The following is a 22,617-nucleotide window of genomic DNA, read 5'->3' on the forward strand; positions in this document are numbered from 1 at the left end:
TTTTAAAGACAAATACTGTCAATAAAAAACAAAGTATCGGTTGAATTTTATTAAACAGTACTATATTTCATAATATAATTGCTGTTTAAAAGTTCATGTAATTTATATTTTTCAATAAAAATTATAAATATAGTAAACAACACAACACCAAAGTGTAGTAAATAACATACTCTATGAATCAATGACCAGTGTGCAATGAAAAAAACAAAAGAGAAAGTTCACACTAACATTTTTGAACTCCTCTGAATGTTCCATCAGAATTCCTTTTAACACCTGAAGAAGAACTCAGGGGAGTACAAAAACATTAGTGGTGAACTTTCTCTCTCTCTCTCTTTTTTTTTTTGTCGCACACTGATCATCGGTTCATAGAGTATGTTGTTATAGTAATTGAAAATTTAAAAAAATAAATACTGAACATATAATAGAACATCAAATCTTATAAAATTACAAAATAAAAATTCTCTAAAAAGCAAACTAAGTTACTACTGTATAAAAATTTTAAAACTTCCCTTTCAGAAATAAAGAAATCTTTTCCTTGCAATTAAGGAAACACGAATTAAGGAAATACTGTTAATTCACATAAAAATGTAAAATTTCAAATTCACAGAAACTTGTAAATGAGGAGACAGTATTTAAATCCAATAAATAAACAGCTTTTAATATCAAAAGGAAAAATAAATGATAATTGATTTGTCCACCTGTTTTGCTTATTTAGGTCTTGACAAATTTATTGTTTCAGCTGCAATAGTAGTTTCAAGGACAACGGTAGGAATAAAATACTGTATTTCCTTGCAAAAAGAAATTCAATTGCAATTGACAATTTAAAATTTATTAACTCAAATGCTTTTAAAATTTGGGGACAAAAGAAAAATGCGATATATCTGATTCTGCAATATAACTAGGGGCTACTATATTAATAAACTTTTGCAACAAAACTATTAGACCATTCAATGTTAAGAAAATCATTAGACCACTACATAAAATTTAAGAGTAATAAAAATAAAATGTTATATAGTTCTATATAACTATAAAAAACAGGCATGTAAATGAACATACAAAATAATTTTCATAAAGAATACGTAACATTTTCTGATTAGTTGTTAAAATAAAGATCATAAGTATGGCCCGTGGAAAGGAGCTTTCAGATAATATTAAGAGGAGAATAACCATTTCTTATATTTGTTTCATGCCTGGTTGTTGATGATTTCTTAATCCGAGTGAGGTCGCAAAGATCAACAACTGATAGAGGTCGCTGCGGGTCACCTCGACCCGCATTTTAGATATTAATTTTTTTCTTAACAGTTCAACTTTTTTCACTTTTTTCTTTTAAATATTATTTTTCATTCTGTTTAGTAATTTAATAAATATATATGTTTACTTTGTAAGCCTTAGTTAATTATTTATTAACATTCGAATTTACATATTAAATTTTGGGGAAAATTTTTATAAGTATCTGAAAAATTTTAACTATTTAAAAAAACATGAAACAATTAGTGATGATAGAAGTTATTTTTATCATAGAAAAGGTATGTCACTTTATGATTTTAAAAAATTATATTTATTTTATTTACATTACATTAATAATACAAATTTACGCAGACGTCAAGGGTCGCTGCGGGTCACCATGACCCCAAAGAGCAATTATCTCTTAAAGCGTTCTGAAAAACTGAGTAACGGCGATATGTTCCGATAATAACAATAAATTTAGGAAGCTACTGTGAGTCACATCGGTAAAACTTAATTATTAACGATTCAGTCGATCATGAAATAGGGGGTGCGGGTCAGAATGGGTCATGCGACCCCTCCCGGGTTAATCAAGCAATAATTCCTCTTCTGTATAATAAGTCTAATATTGCAGATGTTGATGGCCGTTAATAAAACTAGGAGAATAACAACATTACACAATGAACAAACATCCCAAAGAAAAATAGCTGAACAAAAGATTAGTAAAACAGCTATGCAATATGTACTCAACAAATTTAAAGCTACAGGAAGTATCAAGAATAAGAAAACAACACAGAAACAAGATAGAATATTATGTGCAATTTGTAAAACAAAGAGAACCAGCTTAGCTTAGGAAATGGCAAATGAATGAAGGAAATATGATGTCAATGTTTCTGCAAAAACAATGTGTAGGCATTTGAAATCAATAGGATATATCTCATTTAAAACAAAAATCAAGCCTTTTTCTAACACCAAGACAAGTAAGATGCTGTTTGGCCTGTGCAAATGAGCACAAATATTGAACCACCAATGACTGGAAATGAGTTATATTCTCTGAAAAGAGTCATATTTGCTTAGGATATGGTGACAATGAGAGAACCAAAGTTTGGTGACAATCTAAAGAGAAATTTAAAAATGATTGTATCTGAAAGGGTGTGAAATTTCCATCATCTGTGATGATATAGGGATGCATGTCATCAAATGGCATAGAAAAAATGTACGTCTGTAATGGAACAGTAAATGGTGAAGCAAACATTGACATTCTAAACAGTATTTTACTTCCTACAGTTGACAAAACAGTTTGGGAATAATCCATTTACATTCCAAAATGCTGATGCATCACATCACAGATATTATATAATATCCTAGCTGCAGGCTAGGAATATTTCTCATTTGAATTGACCTGCAAATAGCCCTGACCTTAATCCAATTGAAAACCTATGGACTGTTTTAAAGAAAAAGATCAGAAAAGCTGCCCCTGTACTAAAGAGGAACTGAAAGATGCAATTTAATGATCCTGGTCTGAAATATCCTGAGATGTGCTAAGATTTAATTCAACAAATGTTACTATGGATCAAGGCTATTTTGAAAGCAAAAGGAGATCCAACCAGATTTTAGACGAGATGGTCTAATAATTATGTCTTTACCTTAGGGTGGTCTAATAATTTTGTCTTTGGTTTGTTTTTGCTTTTTATTTTTTTGTAATAAAACATGCAACAATAAATGGATTAAAATGATTTACTAAGATTTATTAAATAAATCTCTATACACATTAGTAAATCATTGCATATTATTATATTCATTTCTACTTGTCTTCACTTAGAGTATTTGGGTTTAAAAAGTTGGGTGTTACATTTCAATTTGGATGGTCTAATACTTTTGTCTTGGGGTTATGATAAGTAAGATACATCCTATTTTCAGAGATACTGAGACATGAAAAAAGCAAACTTTTACATTTAAATAAATATGGTAGTATTAAATATCTCAAGTTAAATTATTAAATTAAGCTTACAGTCAGAAGCTACTTCCATTTAATGTTTAATTTACTTACTAATCACTAAACATTGAGATGGGTCTAAAATTTTTTAATGCTAACAAAAATTTAATTATTTCTTTAAAATAATGTTTATATTTTAATATGGGTTATCCTTATTTTTCAATTTTGTTAAATTTTTAAACTGATTGTATAGTGTATGTTCAGAAATTATTAAAACAATAAAAGTTTATATATACAGTAGAGCATCGATTATCCGACCCCTGATTAACCATCTTATTGGTTAACCGACCGCATTCTAGTCGGCAAATTCAAATATCCACTAGTGATGTGGTGCTACAATATTTGGTTATGTCTTGGCTACTTTAATATTATTTTTGTTAAATTTTTGCATGTTTTAGCTGGCAGCACTGGCTCGACCATGAAAGGGAGGCTAGTATTTAAACCAGGCCTAATGCACTATACTAATAATGTATTTTTTCATACTTTTCAGTTATCCGACCAACCCCAGTCCCCAATTGAGTCGGATAATCGATGCTCTACTGTACTTTATTTCATTTAACAAAAACTTGCCTCCTAACATTTGCTCCTGGATATTCCTTTGACTATACATCACAGAATTATTAGTGAAAGGAATCTAGCCTTTATGATAATTTACCTATTCTAATCATATAAATGTAATGACTGTTCATAACTCATAAGATCATGGAGTTGGTTTGCTAATGCAACTTACCTTTTCAATGCACAAGTGATAATCTGTAAACTAAAACCAATCTGCAAAAAGTTTCAGAAAAAAAAAACCTTTTGCATGAGATGTGCAAATAGCACTATGTGATTATGCACTCTACTAGCTCCTTTGAATTTTTATTCTTTTACTGATATTATTTCTTTGCATTATTTTCTTATCCACAGAATAAAAGTTAAAAGAATATCAAAAATTGTTATCATTTGCTTTTCACTAGTTTTCACATATTTTGATAGTTAATAACAAAATATAACATTAATTTATTTATAATCTATTATACAAAAGATCACATTCAATGATGAATTTATTGTCTTTTGTTACATTACAAAATCACTAATTGTGACAATTTCATTCTTTTTGTTATAAAACTTTTCACATTGCTTAGAATTTTTATCAGGTCAGTGTTTCAGATCTCATTGTAAACTATAATCTATAAACTTCAAAGGAAGCTACCATACTACCATATCATACAAAATAAAATTGCTTTATATTTGAAAAAATTTAATATATGAACTTCCAATCTTTAAATATTGCAATAATCTGTTTAAAAAATGATTATGCATTAAAGTAATCACATTTGTTAACATTAACACATTGTTTGTATTTAATATTAAATAACTTGTTTTTCTCATTTAAAGCTTCTATTATATCTGATTATATCTGAAATGTTTATAGTTATTTATTGGATTTTTCAATACATATCATTTTAACATTTTGAATATCAACCTGAATTATTTTTTAATAAAACTTCTGGAAAAGGTAAAGATAGCTTCAGAGTGTAAAAATAACCTGTAAATAAAATTATTATTAAAAGAGTTTTATTTCAAGAGAATTTTTGAAATCCTCCATGATAAACCAAAAGTTTACAAAAATTAATAAATCTGATTTTGAACCTTACATTTATAGAAGAATTAAATAAAATTCTAATACAAAAAAAAAATTAGAATCTAGCAGCTTTTGTTTTTAGACTTCAGATAAATTTTTCCATAGAAAAAGTATTATATTTTAAACTTCCTCTGCAGAACATTATAATTTCTTTGTTTATGTATATAATCTGCTTTAAGATTGGTGGTTAAAATTTATCAATGTTCTATCAATATTTAACAATGTGATAATTCATTTTAACTGTGTGTAATAAAGTGCAGAAAATATTATAATGTTGAATGAAAATATATAATCAACAATTTTTATAATTTTTATTTATTTATTACTTATTATCAACTAAAAATTTAAAATTTAATTTTAATAAATATCAAAAATGAAATATTGCATTGCACATTATTGTAATAAGTTTCTTCATTTTAAAGCAATTCTAATTTTACTAAAATAAAACATGTGCTACACTACTTTAGTCTTAAATAATAGTTTTGATTTATATTGTGTACTACAGCTTATAAATGTGTTGATATTAACACTAATTATCACATATAAAAAAGCTAAAATATTTACCCATCACAAGCTCTTTTTCTCAAAATACTTGGTCTGGGTGAAGTACTATGATTTGGTAATGATCCCTGACCTTGTTGAGAACCATATCCTGGTGTTATTAATCCAACATTTTGATTTCCATTATTAGTAACTGTATACATTGTAGGCCCAGAAGAAGTTACTTGATTATTGCCTGTATCAGAAGAAGAGAGTCCAGCTATATGAAAATTAAAAAGTTTAGTTTTCTATTATATTTAAAAAAAAATCTATTTTAACAAAATTATAATTTTTCTCTATTTCATAATACAGTGGAACTTGATTAACTCAAATTGGTTGGGGAGAGAAAATCTGAACTTTGAGGTTAAAAAGTTTCAAGTTAAGGAGGTTCAGCTAAACATCAAGATTTTGTGTATTGGTTTATTGATGAGCATAATAAACTATCCAAATGATATTTTCCTGGGTCTTATTAAGTAGATTTGTTGTGTCAATGCAAACCTCTCAGTGTTGTCTGGAAACTCAAAAACACCTAACTGAATGGTTAAATAAGCTATGAGAAATGCTTTCCTGAATGACTGATCTGTTCATTCCTAAGTGTTTAGTAAGGATTTTTTTAAAATTGCAATATTTCATGCCTAGAATTGATCCATTTTTTTTATTTTTGTCACAAACATACCACTCTTTACAATTGATATATTTTTAAAATTTTTCCATAAAGGTTAAAATTTTTACATAGAATCAGACTATAAACATGATAAAAATTAATTTATCGAAAACCCATTTATTTATTATATCAGCTAGTCAGAGAACTCCACTAGCAATAAAACAAAAAAGTGTTTGGAAAAAAGCAGGTTTGAATGGCAGTTACAGTATCTAGGTCACAAATGCTGTCTGGAAGTGTCCACTGTCACATGGCACAATGTTTATTTTTAGTTGTGTGTGGTTCCCATGCTTTCTGATTAGTTTATTTGATAGATAAATGTTAATTATTTGAGTTAAATTAAAATTCTGAAAAGTTTATGATAATACTGTATCAATACCTCACTCCAGTTAAACAGTTTAGCAAATTAGAGTTAACCAGTTTGATTTAACATCCCTACAGTAGACAATAAAGAGAAAAAAATGAATTCAAGTTATTTAAGTTCCACTGTTTAATATATCAAGACTGGATAAAACCAAGAGTTGCACTAATTAAATCTTTGATGTGTTTTACAATAATTATAATAACAACTTAGATAAATGACCGAAAACACAGATAAAATATAAAAAATAACAAATATATATATATTAAAATGCAATATATACATTATTGCATTTTTATATACATGGATAATATAAAAATGTACAGTACATATCCACACAAATGCAGCTAAAACATCATCTAAAGATTACAAACATTACTTTAATGAGGTGTGGTTCTCAAACTTTTTTAAAAATTGTCACCTTTCTTATGTAAAAGATTCTTGCATCCTTCCTCATACTTTTCTTGAAAAACTAGCAACTTATATGTTTTTAGTTTTATTAGAATAAAATACATTCTAAAATTTACTTACAGTGTTTTAATAGTACACAATTATATTTTAACAAAACAAAAATAAAAATAACACACAGAAATACTAACCACTAAATGAAATCAAATTTTGATGATGTAACAACTGGACTGTTGTCATAACCATAATAATGATTTTTCCTTGTGCACAATTAAGGAAATGCATCCACAGTTTGAGAACCACTGTTATAACGATATACTATTCAGTATCAGAATATACTTTCAGGACAAGAGAGGTCCAACCTTTTTTGGGCACTTGTAATAAAATTGATTCAAAGTATAAAATGGTTGAAATGTATATAATTCTGTTATTTCAATATCTTTAAAACAGTTTACAAAACCAGAAAATTATCTAATAATGTTTAAATAAATACTGCTTTTACATGTAGTGACATCTTTTTTTTAATGGGCCAAGCTTCCAGTCAGTTGTCAACAATTTCCTGATTTTAGCCATGCTTTGACATATGGCATGAGTGTCTACAGAAAATTTTACAAGGGGAAAAACGTAGAGACAAATAATTACACCAAAAATTTTTAATTATTTAATTTTTTTTTCAAAAGTAGATTATAAAATCTACAATAATACACAAACACCTAATTACTTGCTGAGCTTGCTTATATCTTTATTTTCAAACGTTTTCAACCTAGTTATTATAGGTCATCCTCAGGAAAAATTTATTCCATTTTCACATTCGAATATATAGCCTTCGAATGCTCGTGATATTACAACGTTTCGAAATTTTCAAAAATTTTAACGGTTTAAATAATAACAAATTAAACCAACTACAAACACATTAAAAACATTACTAATTAACAAACATAAAATAAATAAATAAATAAATAAATATTGTATCAAAAGTAGATTAAACTAGTTAAAGCTGCCATGTCCTTTCTACGGGTTTTTAAATCCCATTTCTTTTTCTATTACGTATTTCCATGCTGTTGGAAGATTATTTGCGTCTTTTGCATTTAAACATTTGTTTTCCACCTTACTCTTATATATTTCTACTTTCTCCATCCCTAATGCAATCGTCGGGGAATGGACTGCCTTTACTATTCTCGCTTCATCCCATTTTACGTTCGCTCCTTCCTCTTGTCCCATGATCGCCAAAATGGTGTTATTGTGCCCTTTTTTTACATCATATTTGTGTTCTTTTATACGTGTTGCCAAATTACGTCTAGTTACTCCAATATATTCTTTTGTTACCGCTAATTGCTCGTTCTCAAATGGAATCTTATAAACCCCCGCCTTATCCTGCATTCTCATTGCGTCCTTATCATTTCTAAGTAATCTGTATATGCTTGGTGCTCTTTTATAAATCATTTTTGTGCCTTTATATCTACATAACTCTTCTATCACCCCTTCCATTTTTCTGTCGTACGTGAACTTGCTGATCCGATCCTCTCTATTAAATCCTCTGTGTCTATGCTGTTTGTAACTCTTAAGTAACCCTTCTATTATGTTTGCTTTATAACCTAACTGCTTTGCCACTTTTTTAATTCTGTCAATCTCCTTAATTTGATCTCGTACATCTGTGCAATATACGTACGCCCTTTTAATAAGCGCTTTAAACGCTGCCATCTTATATTTGAACGGATCATTAGACCACGCCGGTATATATAGGGGCGCAAGCGTGGGTTTTAAATATACTGAAGTTTGTATACCTCCCCTTTTAAACTTTATATTTATGTCCAGAAAATGGAGTTGCGTACGGCTTTTTTTGTTCCATTTTTAGCTTTAACCCATGCGGATTGTCATTCATAGCAATTAAAAAATCTCCAATCTTTCGTTCATCCTTCCAAATTATCAATACGTCATCCACATATCTCTTGTACATTACAATGTACTCCTCAAATGATCTTAGGATATCTTTTTCTAGTTGACGTACTACCAACTCGCATAGGAGTCCCGACATGGGACTTCCCATCGGGACACCTTTCTTTTGCTTGTATGTCACCCCACCAAATCCAAAAAACGATTGATAGCACATCAAATCCGCAAGTCCATTTAAGTCCTCAACATGCGCCGCCAACCCTGGATTATGCTCTATCAAAAATTCAGTAAGGGCATTGAAGCATGATGTTAGATTCACGGACGGGTACATGCTTTCATAATCCATTACCGTCCCCACCTCATCGTTCATTAAAGCCAAATCCTGCAAGTCCTTTACTACCTTATTCGGATCATTCGCTACATACATATTTTCCACCATCTCCTCATATATGTACTTTTTTAATCTCTTCTCCAGTATAAAGGTTGGTGCATTGCATTTTTCAACTACCGGCCGAATCTCCTTGCCCTCCTTATGTGTTTTCGCGAACGCAAATATTCGTGGCATTCGGGGGTTAGGATTATGCGATCTTTTTAAGAATGGCAGGTACGTTGAGAGTGGTGTTCTTTCAAGCCGCTTAACCTTGTTGTTCGTTGCCGTTACAATCTTTTCATCCACAATATTACATTCCGTCTTCCTAATATAATCCTTGATGGCTTCATTATACCTTTCTCTTTTCATAATTACCATTTGTTTAGTCTTATCCGCTTTTGTTAACACTAGCTGCTCTCTTGCCATCCATTCCTTTGTAAACTTCACATTTAATCTTTCTTTTCCCTTCATTTTTAGTTCCTCTTTCTTTTTTCTAAATGCCATTTTCCATCTGAAATAATCTCTTTCAACCTCGTTAAGGCCGGCCATCCCTCTTTCCAGCTCAGCTATTGCAGTTTCCCATTCGCTTTTGTCGCCAGGAACATAATTGGGCCCATTCTTTAACACCTTCTCTACCTCTTTTGGCACCTCAATCTGGTCCCATAGGATGTATGGCTTTATATCTCGTTTTTGCCCTTTGGGAGCCTGTTTCTTTATAATCCATGTCATCTTTCTGCAATACTTCCTTTCCAAGGTATTTTTAACCCTTTCTGTAAGCTTTACTGTTCTACCGTTGATCTCTTTTAACCATTCTGGATTTCTTTGGTATATTGTGTTTTCCAAATCAATGAACTCATTTAAAATTCCATATTTTTTGTTCTTATATTTTGCACAGATGTACGAGATCAAATTAAGGAGATTGACAGAATTAAAAAAGTGGCAAAGCAGTTAGGTTATAAAGCAAACATAATAGAAGGGTTACTTAAGAGTTACAAACAGCATAGACACAGAGGATTTAATAGAGAGGATCGGATCAGCAAGTTCACGTACGACAGAAAAATGGAAGGGGTGATAGAAGAGTTATGTAGATATAAAGGCACAAAAATGATTTATAAAAGAGCACCAAGCATATACAGATTACTTAGAAATGATAAGGACGCAATGAGAATGCAGGATAAGGCGGGGGTTTATAAGATTCCATTTGAGAACGAGCAATTAGCGGTAACAAAAGAATATATTGGAGTAACTAGACGTAATTTGGCAACACGTATAAAAGAACACAAATATGATGTAAAAAAAGGGCACAATAACACCATTTTGGCGATCATGGGACAAGAGGAAGGAGCGAACGTAAAATGGGATGAAGCGAGAATAGTAAAGGCAGTCCATTCCCCGACGATTGCATTAGGGATGGAGAAAGTAGAAATATATAAGAGTAAGGTGGAAAACAAATGTTTAAATGCAAAAGACGCAAATAATCTTCCAACAGCATGGAAATACGTAATAGAAAAAGAAATGGGATTTAAAAACCCGTAGAAAGGAGATGGCAGCTTTAACTAGTTTAATCTACTTTTGATACAATATTTATTTATTTATTTATTTATTTATTTTATGTTTGTTAATTAGTAATGTTTTTAATGTGTTTGTAGTTGGTTTAATTTGTTATTATTTAAACCGTTAAAATTTTTGAAAATTTCGAAACGTTGTAATATCACGAGCATTCGAAGGCTATATATTCGAATGTGAAAATGGAATAAATTTTTCCTGAGGATGACCTATAATAACTAGGTTGAAAACGTTTGAAAATAAAGATATAAGCAAGCTCAGCAAGTAATTAGGTGTTTGTGTATTATTGTTAGTAAATCTGCTGAGGAAGTAAGGATTATAAAATCTACTTTTGAAAAAAAAAGTATTGCATCAAATTGCAACACAGTCAAGGGTGTAAGGTTACATATTGACATCACTTTTATAATTATAATTTATGAAATGTTTTACTAGATTCCAGGAAAGGGCAAATGCTCCATTTGTCTCCCTCTATTGACATCCAATATATGGCATTGCACTCCATTTTTTAAGTTCTGCTCATTTAATGCTATGAATGTGCATGTGTCATCATCAAGCATGTGTAAGCATTATAAAATAATTTCATAATATTGTTTTTATATGATCAACATCATTCATAACTGATATGCAAAGCTATCATTTATTAAACTATTTTATTATAAATAACTTTATAAACAATATGAATATTTTAGACATTTTTTGACATTAATTTTCTTAGAATTAATAATAAAACAATAATTGTATGTCTATATTGCAGTAAAAATAAAATACTACATTAGAAAAAGATTAATCTTTAATGAAATAAGAGAAAAGTCCCCTACCACCAGTAGAAGATCCATAAGTAGAATGAAGAGCAACATGATGACGTGATGGATCCACTGTCACCATGACGGAATTCATAGGACGCACAGGAGCCACATTAGTAGTAGCAACAGATGTATGAGATGATGTTTGAGCAGTAGTTGTCAAAGCCCCACTAGCATGTTGAGCAACTAAAAGAAGATTAATCCACCAATGTAAATGCCAATAATAAGACAGTTAAATAAGTATAGTTTATACTTTAATGAATAATAATAGAATTACCTTGAAAGTTTGAACACAAGATGTTAAATTTAGATATTGAAATATTTTGAATTTTAGATATGCATCAATCTTAAAGATTCATACTTCTTAACTCACAATACAATTTTAATTTTGCTAATATTTTAAACTGTTAGGTTGTTGCAAATGAAATGGCCAATTTTTACTTCTGACTTTGAACGTTTATTAATTTAATTTAAAACTTACATATTCAATCAAAATTGTCTCCACCAACATTAATACACTTTTCTCAATGAAACAGAAATGCATTAATGCCAATTTGATAGAAATCATGAGAATGAGAAGCCAAAAAGTCATTAAAGGTAATTTTTATTGCATCCTGTTCATTGAAAACTTTCCTTGCCAAAAAACTGTCCAAATGTATTAAAAAAAAGTGAATCTGTTAGCAAAAAATCTGGAGAATAGGGTCGAGTTAACCACAACAGTGACCGTTTGGTGCAGTAATATCGATAAATATCACACATAGCCCATCAGAGTTTCATCTACGATGCGTGATCTGTATTCTGTCAATCATACAAGTGTCGTAGATGAAACTCTGATCGGCTGTGTGTGATATTTATCGATGCTTACTGCACTTTGCCGACATGTCACTGCTGTGTGTAACTCGACCCTAAGGTGGATGGAGAAAAATTTCATTTGAATACTTTCAATTGTGTGATGAATAATTAAAGAACTGCAGACCTTCAAATATGCTCCTTATTTCTCACTCAGTTCGTGTGGTACCCATATGTTAAACTTCTTGACTTTCCCTAACATGTTTAGATGTCGAGAAATGGTTGAATAATGCCAAGTATGTTCAACCTTTCCACGATTTCCTGGACAGTCAGACAATGCTCTGATTTTTGAGATTTGTATTCCCAGAATAAAATTCTTTGAACCAATGCCTGGTGGCCTGCTCACTCATAGAACCTATGAGTGAGCAGATTATTGGTATTTTGGATTGCTTTGGCTGCATTATGTCCCTGCCTATACTCGATAAAGAAACTTATTCAATTTCCTTTTTTCCATGCCATCAGAAAAAGTACTCTTAAACATGTGGAACTCACAATATAAATGAAATTACATTTTTAAATTCACATATGTGTGTGCGCTCTTCCAATTGCAAACATACAGCACTGTTCACGTGGAAAAAAAGTTGAACTACAAGGCCAGAAAGTTCAAATTTTAAAAATTGGCCATTTCATTTGCAACAACCCAATATAATTGAAAACTTTCAAATCACTTATATAGTTTAAATAAAGACTGACAAATTTAAATTGTATATTTGTTCATAAAATAGTATACTAGTAAAAATATTGAATGTCTATAGAAATTTTTATTGAGAATTACCTTATTAATATAATCTAATAAGACAATTCTCAATAAGCTTATTGTATGCTAGTATATAATAAAGTAATAATTCAAATAAAATTTCCTAAAAATTCCAGTTAGTCCAGTATCTTTTACTTTTTTAAATTCTTTAAATACAATACTTTTGTTAATATAAACTTCTTTCATTAATTTTTGATATTAAAATATGAAAATCCTTATGTACAGTACATAGGCATATTTGATAACTTTAAGAGAAGAGAATTCATGTATTTATGCTCACTTGAATAAATTTACGTTCCTGTGCTAATAAGTATAATTTGTGTTATATAAGTTTTGATATACTCATTTTTTTAAAAACAATGATAAGAAATCTATAATGAATAACAAAAAGCCACCTGCAATGCAACTAATGTCACATGTTATATCTTGATATGAGTAATTTGTTATTTAAATAAGATCTATTTTCAAGAAATTTTATAACAAATTAGAATATCCTATCATTACACATGTACCTTCTGGAAACTTTTTGATGCTACTATTTGTATGCAAAAGATCTGAATGAAAATAAAATTTTAAAATAAAAGTTATAAAAACAAAAAAATTTTTTACAGAAAATCTTTTGTTTTCAACAAATATTTTCTATTATAGCATGACATTGTTCACATATACACAGTGTACCAATTAAATGAAGAGACTAGGATGCTGGTGAATGCTCTATGAGTAGAAGTAATAACTATCTTTCACCAATGAGACATCTAGTGTTTGTCTTTCCATTCATCAGTTACACAAGTCTGAAATGCATTATTTCTCATTTCATGATAATTTTAATAAATGATACATTTATTAAAATTATCATAATCTGTATCTGTGGCCAATTTTGGCCTTTATACAAGGCTTTGTGCATCAGGTAGATGATTATAATATGAAGCAATAAGTAGTCATTACCTTTTACTGAAAATTAGGGAAAGTTCCACAAAAACTTTACAGGATGTAAAAATTTTGTTCATTGATGAATGTTTGAGTAGAGCACAGACTTTTTTAATGGTGTTCTCATTTTCAGGAATATCAAGAGTTTTTTGATGATGACATGGACAGGTTGACAAGTTGTGAGATTAGAAAATTCAGTACCCAAGAGAAAACAGTGAATATTACATATTATTTAATCATTACAAAGAGGTTATGAGAACAAGTGATGAGTGAAAAATGAATGATTTATTAATAACAATTGATTTCTCTCACATGATAATGCTACAGCTCATTATGCTCTACTTGTTACATAATTTTTGGCCTTTATACAAACCACGATCATTCACCACCTCCTCTATTCACCCAATACAGCTCCTCCTGTTGATGTTTTTAATTTCTGAAAAACTCAAATTTATCTTGAAACAAAAAAAAACAAAAAAAAAATGTCCTACAACATGCTAAACATCCAAAAAGCAATGACCAAATGACTGAATATCTTGATTGAAGACTTCCAGCAAGTCTTCAACAGTTTTTATGGTCAATGTCAGCATAGTATAGTGATGATAAAAAAGTATCTCAAAAATGTAGTCAAACTAAGACACCACTGTTTGTTCAATTATGAATTTGGCAGTTTAGTGAGGTCGGTGGTCTATTGAAAATGAGTTTATAACACTGTGATAGAAAAAATTTATTTCATATATTACATACCGCAATAAATTAAGTGTATATAAACTGAATAACATATACTGCAAAAATGAAAAATGAGTCTTTTTGGATAATGTGTTAAAGGTAAAACTTTACAGTCAGACTATTACACATTTTCTTTTAATTGTTTTTAAAAATTACATATTTGATATACATTTCCAAAACACACATGGGGGTGATCCATATAAAAACTGCTATAAACAAAAATTCATAGGACTACTTACCAAGTATGCACTGTTTGGACACCATTGCTTAAGCTTGTTTTTGTCACAGAGCAACATGCTGAGTGGCAGATGAATGCATGTTCTCACTTTGATGTTACATGGTCATGTGACTACCTCAAAATATCACTCCAACCATGTAACATCAAAACCATGCTTAGCATTGATTTGACCAATCCAAATAAATAATGCATCTTCCAGTTCTTTATGCATGGTTGTTTTAAGGAGTATTGTATTTTTTTTTATTCTTCCTTTAGCCACTTTTCTTTATTGTTAATAATTTCTCCAATCATCCCGTGACTAATCTTCATATCCCACAAAATAGAAAAATAATTGGCAATAAATTGCCAACTGCTCATTGGGTTATATTATTGAACAGACAAATCTCACTCTTTCGTTCAACAAAAATAATAGCCTTCTTCCCCGATATCATTTTATCCACAGCATAACCACCTTTTACAACTGAAAACCAGAAGCAGACTAAGTTGGACAAAATTAGCATGGGACTGACTTGACAAATTTTTGAAAGAAATTCCATTGTATCTTATAACCTTTTAACATTCCAACATCAGTTGGTATCCTTAACCAGCTCTTTCCAAATGTGTGACAATAAGATTTTAATGGAATAATGTTCCCCAAGTGTCTTCCAGACTCTCAGATGTTAACAGATTAAAAATAATTCATAAGAACCATCAGTATGATTAACAAGCGGTTGACAACATAATAATTAAACAATTTACATGTAGGTCGAACTTCATTTCTTGCACCTGTGGCAAATTATCAAAAACAAAAGCAATAATAAAATGCATGTTTGTGCAGTCTTTTAAATTGTCAATGACCGAGGGAAGTTTATCGAGAATTTCCTATTTCAACAACATATTTTCCTATTATTTTTGATGGTTAGTGAAGGTGGTGGCTTAACAAGGTTTGACTGTATAAATTTTTTTGAAAAATAAAGGTTTGCATTTATGTTATGACAACAGTCTCATTATTTAACTGGTAAACACTATACATTACAGCATTATATAATTAATTACACTTTGAGAAGTCCAAATATAATGTTTCCAAAAATAATACACTTAAAATTTTTTGTTATAAAATTTCTTTATGATATACAGAATAAATACAGTAAAACCTCTAATTCCAATCACCTCAAGAAGAGATCAAACTTTTCATAAACAGATTTAACAATTTAACATATACTTTCTTACAAATTACACCTCTCTAACACAATCAGTTAAAGAAATTTTCCAATCACTACTACTTCCAACTTATCAGCTTGAGGATTCCCACTGTATTTTCAGGCACTAATAATTAAACAACCAGTCAAGTAGGCAACCAATTAGCAATTATCCTTAACTATTCTTAAAACATAAATTCTGATTTTTTTTACCATAATGGCTTATTGTAAATAAGAAACTTAAAAAAAAAATGCAGATAAGTAAATGGCAGTCTCATTGTTTTTAAGAATATGGTTTTTCTAATCCTCTACAAAAGATTAAAATCTCTTTGGAAAAGAAGGTGGTTGACTTAGGGAGTTTTACCATATTTTCAGCAACTGAGTTACTTACCTTCAGGTTCCAATTTTAAAATTTAAATCTAAACTCTAAACAGAGAAATTAAACTGCAAAAACATTTGTTTCTGTACTAAAAGTAACTCTTAGAATAAAAAAAGTTTAACAAGGGGAACCTGGCAGTTTGTCATCACTGATTTTGACGAAATTTCGTGGATATGAAGTATTTACTTGTACAGTACAAAGCTACAGGACACACCATTCAAGCATTCTCGAGAAAATTAGAATAAAAGTTTTCTACAATCATTAATACCAAATAGGGTTTCTCATTTCCTAGTCCTTTGCTTCCAAAATTTCAGGAAAAAGTGATCTGTTTCCTGGGATATAATTAGTTATTTTTAAGATATAAAATAAATCTCAAAATCAAATCATATAATTATTTTTCATTTTTTAAGTAACTTAATACATCCTGCAACCTCCAAAATAATAATAATAATGCTGTATAAAATATGTATTAAAAATTACTTTTGAATTACATAGAAATTTTCACAAATAGAAAATATTTATTAAAGTTTGTTGGAAACTGCTTACAACAACAACAACAGAAGAAAGCCTTTGAATTAACTTGAAAAAAATGAACTTCTAACTTAGAAGGTAATTTTCGTTTTTTAAATAAAACATAATACAAAATATTATCGTACATTTTTATAATAAGATTTTAAAAAGCAAAGCTGGTCAATACTCCAATCACTCAATTTGATTCTTATATTACTAAAGAAAAGTCCTGCTGCTGAGAATGCCCTTTTTGATTCAATTGATGTGGGTGGAATCGTCATTAATGCATTTAAGAGAAGACACATGTTACGTGTTTTTTCACCTGTAGCCTGGAAGATTTCTAGTTCATTTTTGAGATGCGTTGCAGTACTTCTTTTGCCGTCTAGTATTCTTGATTTGTCTACCTTGGCTGCTTTAATAGCGGCATCGAGCTTGCAACCCGATAATTCGGCAGTTTGTTTGGCTTTAAGAATCAGGTTTATAAAGAAAAATTTCATACTCGTTTGTATCCTTGCCCAATTTGCACAACCTGGCATAACTCTTGACGTCTATAGACGTCAATGGGCGTTAAGGGGTTAAAAATTAAAACAGCATCAACACAATTATTCAAGATATTACTGGTTCTGACAAGTAAAGAATTTTCAGAGTCTTGTCACAAATACATACATACAAGAAAGACATCGACTGTACACTAAGTGTTTAGCCGGCAGAAAAGAGGGTAAGGGAAAGGAGAGAGGAAGAAGGACGGAGAGGAGATAGACAGTAGAGAAAAGTAGGATCCCTCTGAATGGCATACATAAGGTTACAGTACTTTCTATGTTTGATGTTGGCATGCAGATTTTATGCCACAAGGCCTAGTCCTCCAAAGAGTTTAAAAGAAAACTTGAGTGTAGCAAACACCAATAATTGAGTGCCGCCACGAATAGCTAAGTGTAGAAGTTAGTACCAAGTGGCTGTTAATAGGAAGACTTATATCTACTTAATATTAATAAAACTGAATGCAATTGTGAATCTTAATACTACTTAACAGCTAGACAGACAGTGTGAAACGGAAACGAACACAATGACAAACTAGATGAGACAAACGGGCAAAAATGGGCCTGTCACAAATAGGCTACATATTGATATTTGACAATCTGCGACATGCCATAATAAGCAAAAATTTAAAAAACTAATAAGCATTAAAATTAATAAATACAAATGTATTCTCACAGTTTATGGGTTAATTATACTTTCTATTTGCAAAATTTCCTCAACTTTAACACAAAATAAGAAAAAAGTGAAATTTTAAAAAATTTGCAGGATTTCCTGGATTAAAAAACAGCCGGGATCCCGTTGGAGAAACCATAGCCATAACAAAACAAACAAACTGTCTATCACACAACACAGCCATCTCAGCATTCTCATCTCCACTATCTCCATTTTCTTTTCCTGGGCTCTTGTAATTGCCTATGTCTTAGCACTGTACATCATTGGAGGTCTTACCACAGTTCTGTATAATTTTTCTTTTATTTTGCAGCTTATTTTCTTATTACACAGCATCTCTCTCATCTTTCTCCAGTTCACTCTGAACTCTATACTGGATTTATGCACTTATTCCTCCATCACTTGCTACATATGATCTAAGATACTTAAATTTGGAAGCTGTTAACTTTTTACCCTGGATTTGTATATAACTCTCATCCCCTCCACCAGATGTCATATATACTGTCTGCTTTACTGATCTTCATGATCTTCTGCTTCTCTACTCTATCTCATAATATTTCACACAGCACAATGTTTAGGGGCCGGATGGCCGAGCGGTCAAGGTGGCAGTCTACCGCTCTGGGAGACCCTCGATCAAATCCGGATGAGTCGAAAAATACCCAGGAATTTTTCGGGAGGTGGTCTGTCCAGATATGTCGGGTCTGACCCTCACCACCTGGCCGCCTCATTGTGGGCTTGGCTGAACCCATAACTCCTTGGGACTCCGGTGAATTAAATACTTTTTAATTTTAATGTAGTTAAACATAAAAACGAAAAAAAAAATTATAGAAATGTGTTAATTTTGAAGAAAACACTTCAAAGTACAATTTCCTTTTTCTCGCCTTAGCGCGAAACTTGACACTGATGCGTCATTGTTTACACAGCTGGATGACCTTGAGAACAGCTGGTGTCGTCTTTCGCGGGACATTCTCATGAAACTCTCGGGAGGAGAAGGGTAAAAAGTAGGGTGAATACTAGATGGCGGTATATTTCTAAATATTTTTTTAAAATTACGATTTTAATTGAAATTTCCGACCCCCCCGACTTAATTAAACGTATATATAATAAAATCTATTAATTAAAAAAATTAAAAAACTATTGGATGCTGTTTTTGACATCAGAAAATAGCTTTAAATAACTTTACCGAAGTAAAATCGACGCACTAGAACTTTAGAAAGATGAATAAAGTTTTATAAAAAAATCCCATAAAAAAACCATTAAGCGTTAATTGCGTGTCATTAAAGGTTAATTAAACTCGCAATAAAATTTTTTCGCGCGGGTAAAAATTTTTCAAAAAATTTGGAGACTTAGAAAACATCCGAAAAATCAAAAAAAAAAAAAATTTTTTTAGGGGTCCTAAAGGACCCCATTTTTTGTAACGCTATACACCACCTGGCCGCCTCATTGTGGGCTTGGCTGAACCCATAATGGGCTTGCTATAAGAAACCTTCTTAGTGCTCACAGGGTAGAAAGAGCAAAAAGAAGCACAATGTCATCCGCAAACAGCATAATCCACGGTGCCTTGCTCTTCGCATCTTCCACTAATACATCCATCACCAAATCGAAACAGGCTAAGGGATGAGCCCTGGTGCAATCCAACTCTCACAGTAAATCTGTAAATCCATTCTATCCATTCAAATCTGTAAATCCATTCTATCATTTCTTGATTTTTGGATGTCTGTTATTAGAGAAGTGGTGAAAAAGTTCCACACAAGCAGACATGTAACCTGCCATGGTTGACCATCACATGAAAATCCGTTACATTTATTGCCACATACCAGCAACAGATAAGAAAAAACATCCAACCAGAGTTTGTAAAGTCTGTTCAGCAAGCAAAAAGTGAGTGGAATCACGTTACCAGTGTGAACAATGTTCCGTTCCACTATACATTGTTCCTTGCTTTGAAATTTACCATACTAGAATTAATTTCTAAAATAAAAGTTTTTGTTTTTACATTTATTAATATGTCTATTTTCTGTGTTCAAAATATAAAGTAATTTGGAACAATACAATAGCCACAATTATTATTTTTCTAAAATGTGTGATCGGGTTAGGCTTAACATGGAAAAAAAACTCAACATGGAGCGACATGCAACAGAGAAAATATTCACCAAGCGATAGGCTAATGACTGTAAAAAATTTTTTATCTTAATTTTGTTGAGAATGCCTGAATAATGGGTCCTGCAGCTTTGGTAGAGTGCAAGTACAAATAAATACTATACATTCATAAAATTTTGTCAAAATCAGTGATGACAAACTGCCAGGTTAGCCTTGTAAGTATATTTATTTTAAATTCTGCATAATAAAAGAAAAAAAATAACTTCTGAAAAAGTAATTTTTTAACTAAAAGTGTTTTAAAATTAAAATGATTATAATTAAGTTACAATTTACAAAAAAATTGTTACATATATGTATGGACATGTAGCTATGCATGTATATATATAAATGAAAATAATTACTTACTTATTCCAGCTCGAACAGTTGGTGATGATGGAATGGCAGCCGCAAAATTTTGTGTTGGTGGAGGACCTGTGTACTGATGCATTGTAATAGTATTCTGCACAGGAAATGATTCATAATAAAAAGTTCTTGATGGTATAGGAAAGGTTCTTGAAGCAAATCGAACAGATGCTCCACTATTTAAAAATAAATTATAAATTACAATAGAAATCACATAAAACATGTCCATATTTCAGTTATATATAAGATAACTATTTACTTCAAAATTCTCTTATTGTATAATTAGTACATTTAACACAATTTAAAACTTTCATAATTATAGTAGAGCGTTGTTTATCTGAAAGCCGGTTAACCGAAAGCTTTCCAGTCGGACTGTGTCATGCTAAATCGAATGTTTTTGATACTAGACTTCTAAAGTATAATTTTTTTGTTTTTATATTTTTCAATATATTTATTTTGTTTGTACAAAATAAAGAAATAATTTTTAATGATACAATAGTGCTGATTATTATTATAAAAATTTTTGTTAGCTTAAAATCGATGAAAATTCAACATGAAGCGACACACAATGAAGAAAAATTTCAACATCGGATAGGTTAATATATTTTTTTCGTACATAATCAGTTATCCGAAAAAATCAGTTATCCAAACAACCCAGTGCCCAATTGATTTGGATAAACGACGCTCTACTGTATATACTTTCATAAGAGTAAATACTCATAATCACTCACTAATTTATCCCAAGGATTTTTGCTTATCTTTATTTAAGCATTCCTTCTTTTATTATATTACCTCAAAACTCAGTAATTGCAAGAGTATTATCCATTATGAATAAGCAAAATTCAAACAGATATTTAAAAAATATATGCATGTCTCATTAAATCACTAATTGGATAAATAGTCTACACTGTGTAACTGTTATGGTTTTTTTATTTTTATGGCATTGTTAAGGTTTTACTGCTTTATCCATTTACATATATTTACTTAATAGTATTGTAAATTTTTAAATTTTATTTATTGTATTGTTGTAATTTACACACAGGCCTATTATTAGATAACTTATACTCATTGTTTATATTTTACATTTTTTTGCTATTGTTTTTTTTCTTGTAATATGGGCAATTGTTTTGAGGAGGCACTTTTTTGTCATCAAGACTTAACTATTTGTAATTTAAAGAATAAAGAATTATTAGAGAATGACTATAGACACTATTTTAATTATCAACTATTAGAAATAAATTACTTTTTCTGACAGAAATTTATTAGAAAAAGTTTATTAGCATACAATAAACGTTGATTGTATATCTTAGTCCAACATAAGTTTTTAGATACAAATATGGTAATTTAAATAATGTTATTACTCAATTTGTAATATGTTCATAATGTTCCATTACTCCAACATTTGTATCTACACGCTAAGATAAATCAGAAACGTTTATTGTATATTTATAAATTTTGGTTTCCAGAAAAACATAATTTATTTATAATAGTTGACAATATGGACAATATTCACTGAATCTGATAAATCTGTTTTAGTAATTCTAATTATAATTAGAATTCATATTAAAAAATAAAAAAAATTAATATAAATAATATAAAGATGTTAGGTTATGTAACTTTATAAATTTAAAATAATATGCTTTATCAGAGAGAATCTTCAGTTTTATTCATTTCAAAGCCTTAAATTCTTTTTATTTATTTTAACTAAAGTCAGACAGATTAAAACAATTTTTAAAATAAATTTAAACAGATCAGTTACAGCTTTTTCTAAAATTACTTTTTAAATATTTTTAAACTATTTTGGATAAATGTCATAATTTTTCAATAACAAACCAAAAAAAAATTTATTAAACTGCTCTTCACAATAAACATTTCTCTTTTCAACTCTTCAATTCT

The 22,617-nt window shown here is 30.1% G+C and overlaps 1 protein-coding gene across 1 annotated transcript in view; it reads right to left on the reverse strand.

The window, feature by feature from the left end:
• Sap130 (Sin3A-associated protein 130) overlaps positions 1-22,617 on the reverse strand; it is a 94,013-nt gene that overhangs the window by 33,542 nt on the left and 37,854 nt on the right. The window contains exons 11-13 of the mRNA XM_067287101.1: positions 20,725-20,897; positions 11,465-11,635; positions 5,412-5,607 (exon numbers count right to left, since the gene is read on the reverse strand). Of these exons, the coding sequence (XP_067143202.1) occupies positions 5,412-5,607; positions 11,465-11,635; positions 20,725-20,897 (540 nt within the window). The remainder of the gene's footprint in view (positions 1-5,411; positions 5,608-11,464; positions 11,636-20,724; positions 20,898-22,617) is intronic.

The sequence above is a fragment of the Centruroides vittatus genome, unplaced genomic scaffold (assembly GCF_030686945.1).
Source record: "Centruroides vittatus isolate TY-2023 unplaced genomic scaffold, ASM3068694v2 scaffold_435, whole genome shotgun sequence".
Lineage (NCBI taxonomy): Eukaryota > Metazoa > Arthropoda > Arachnida > Scorpiones > Buthidae > Centruroides > Centruroides vittatus.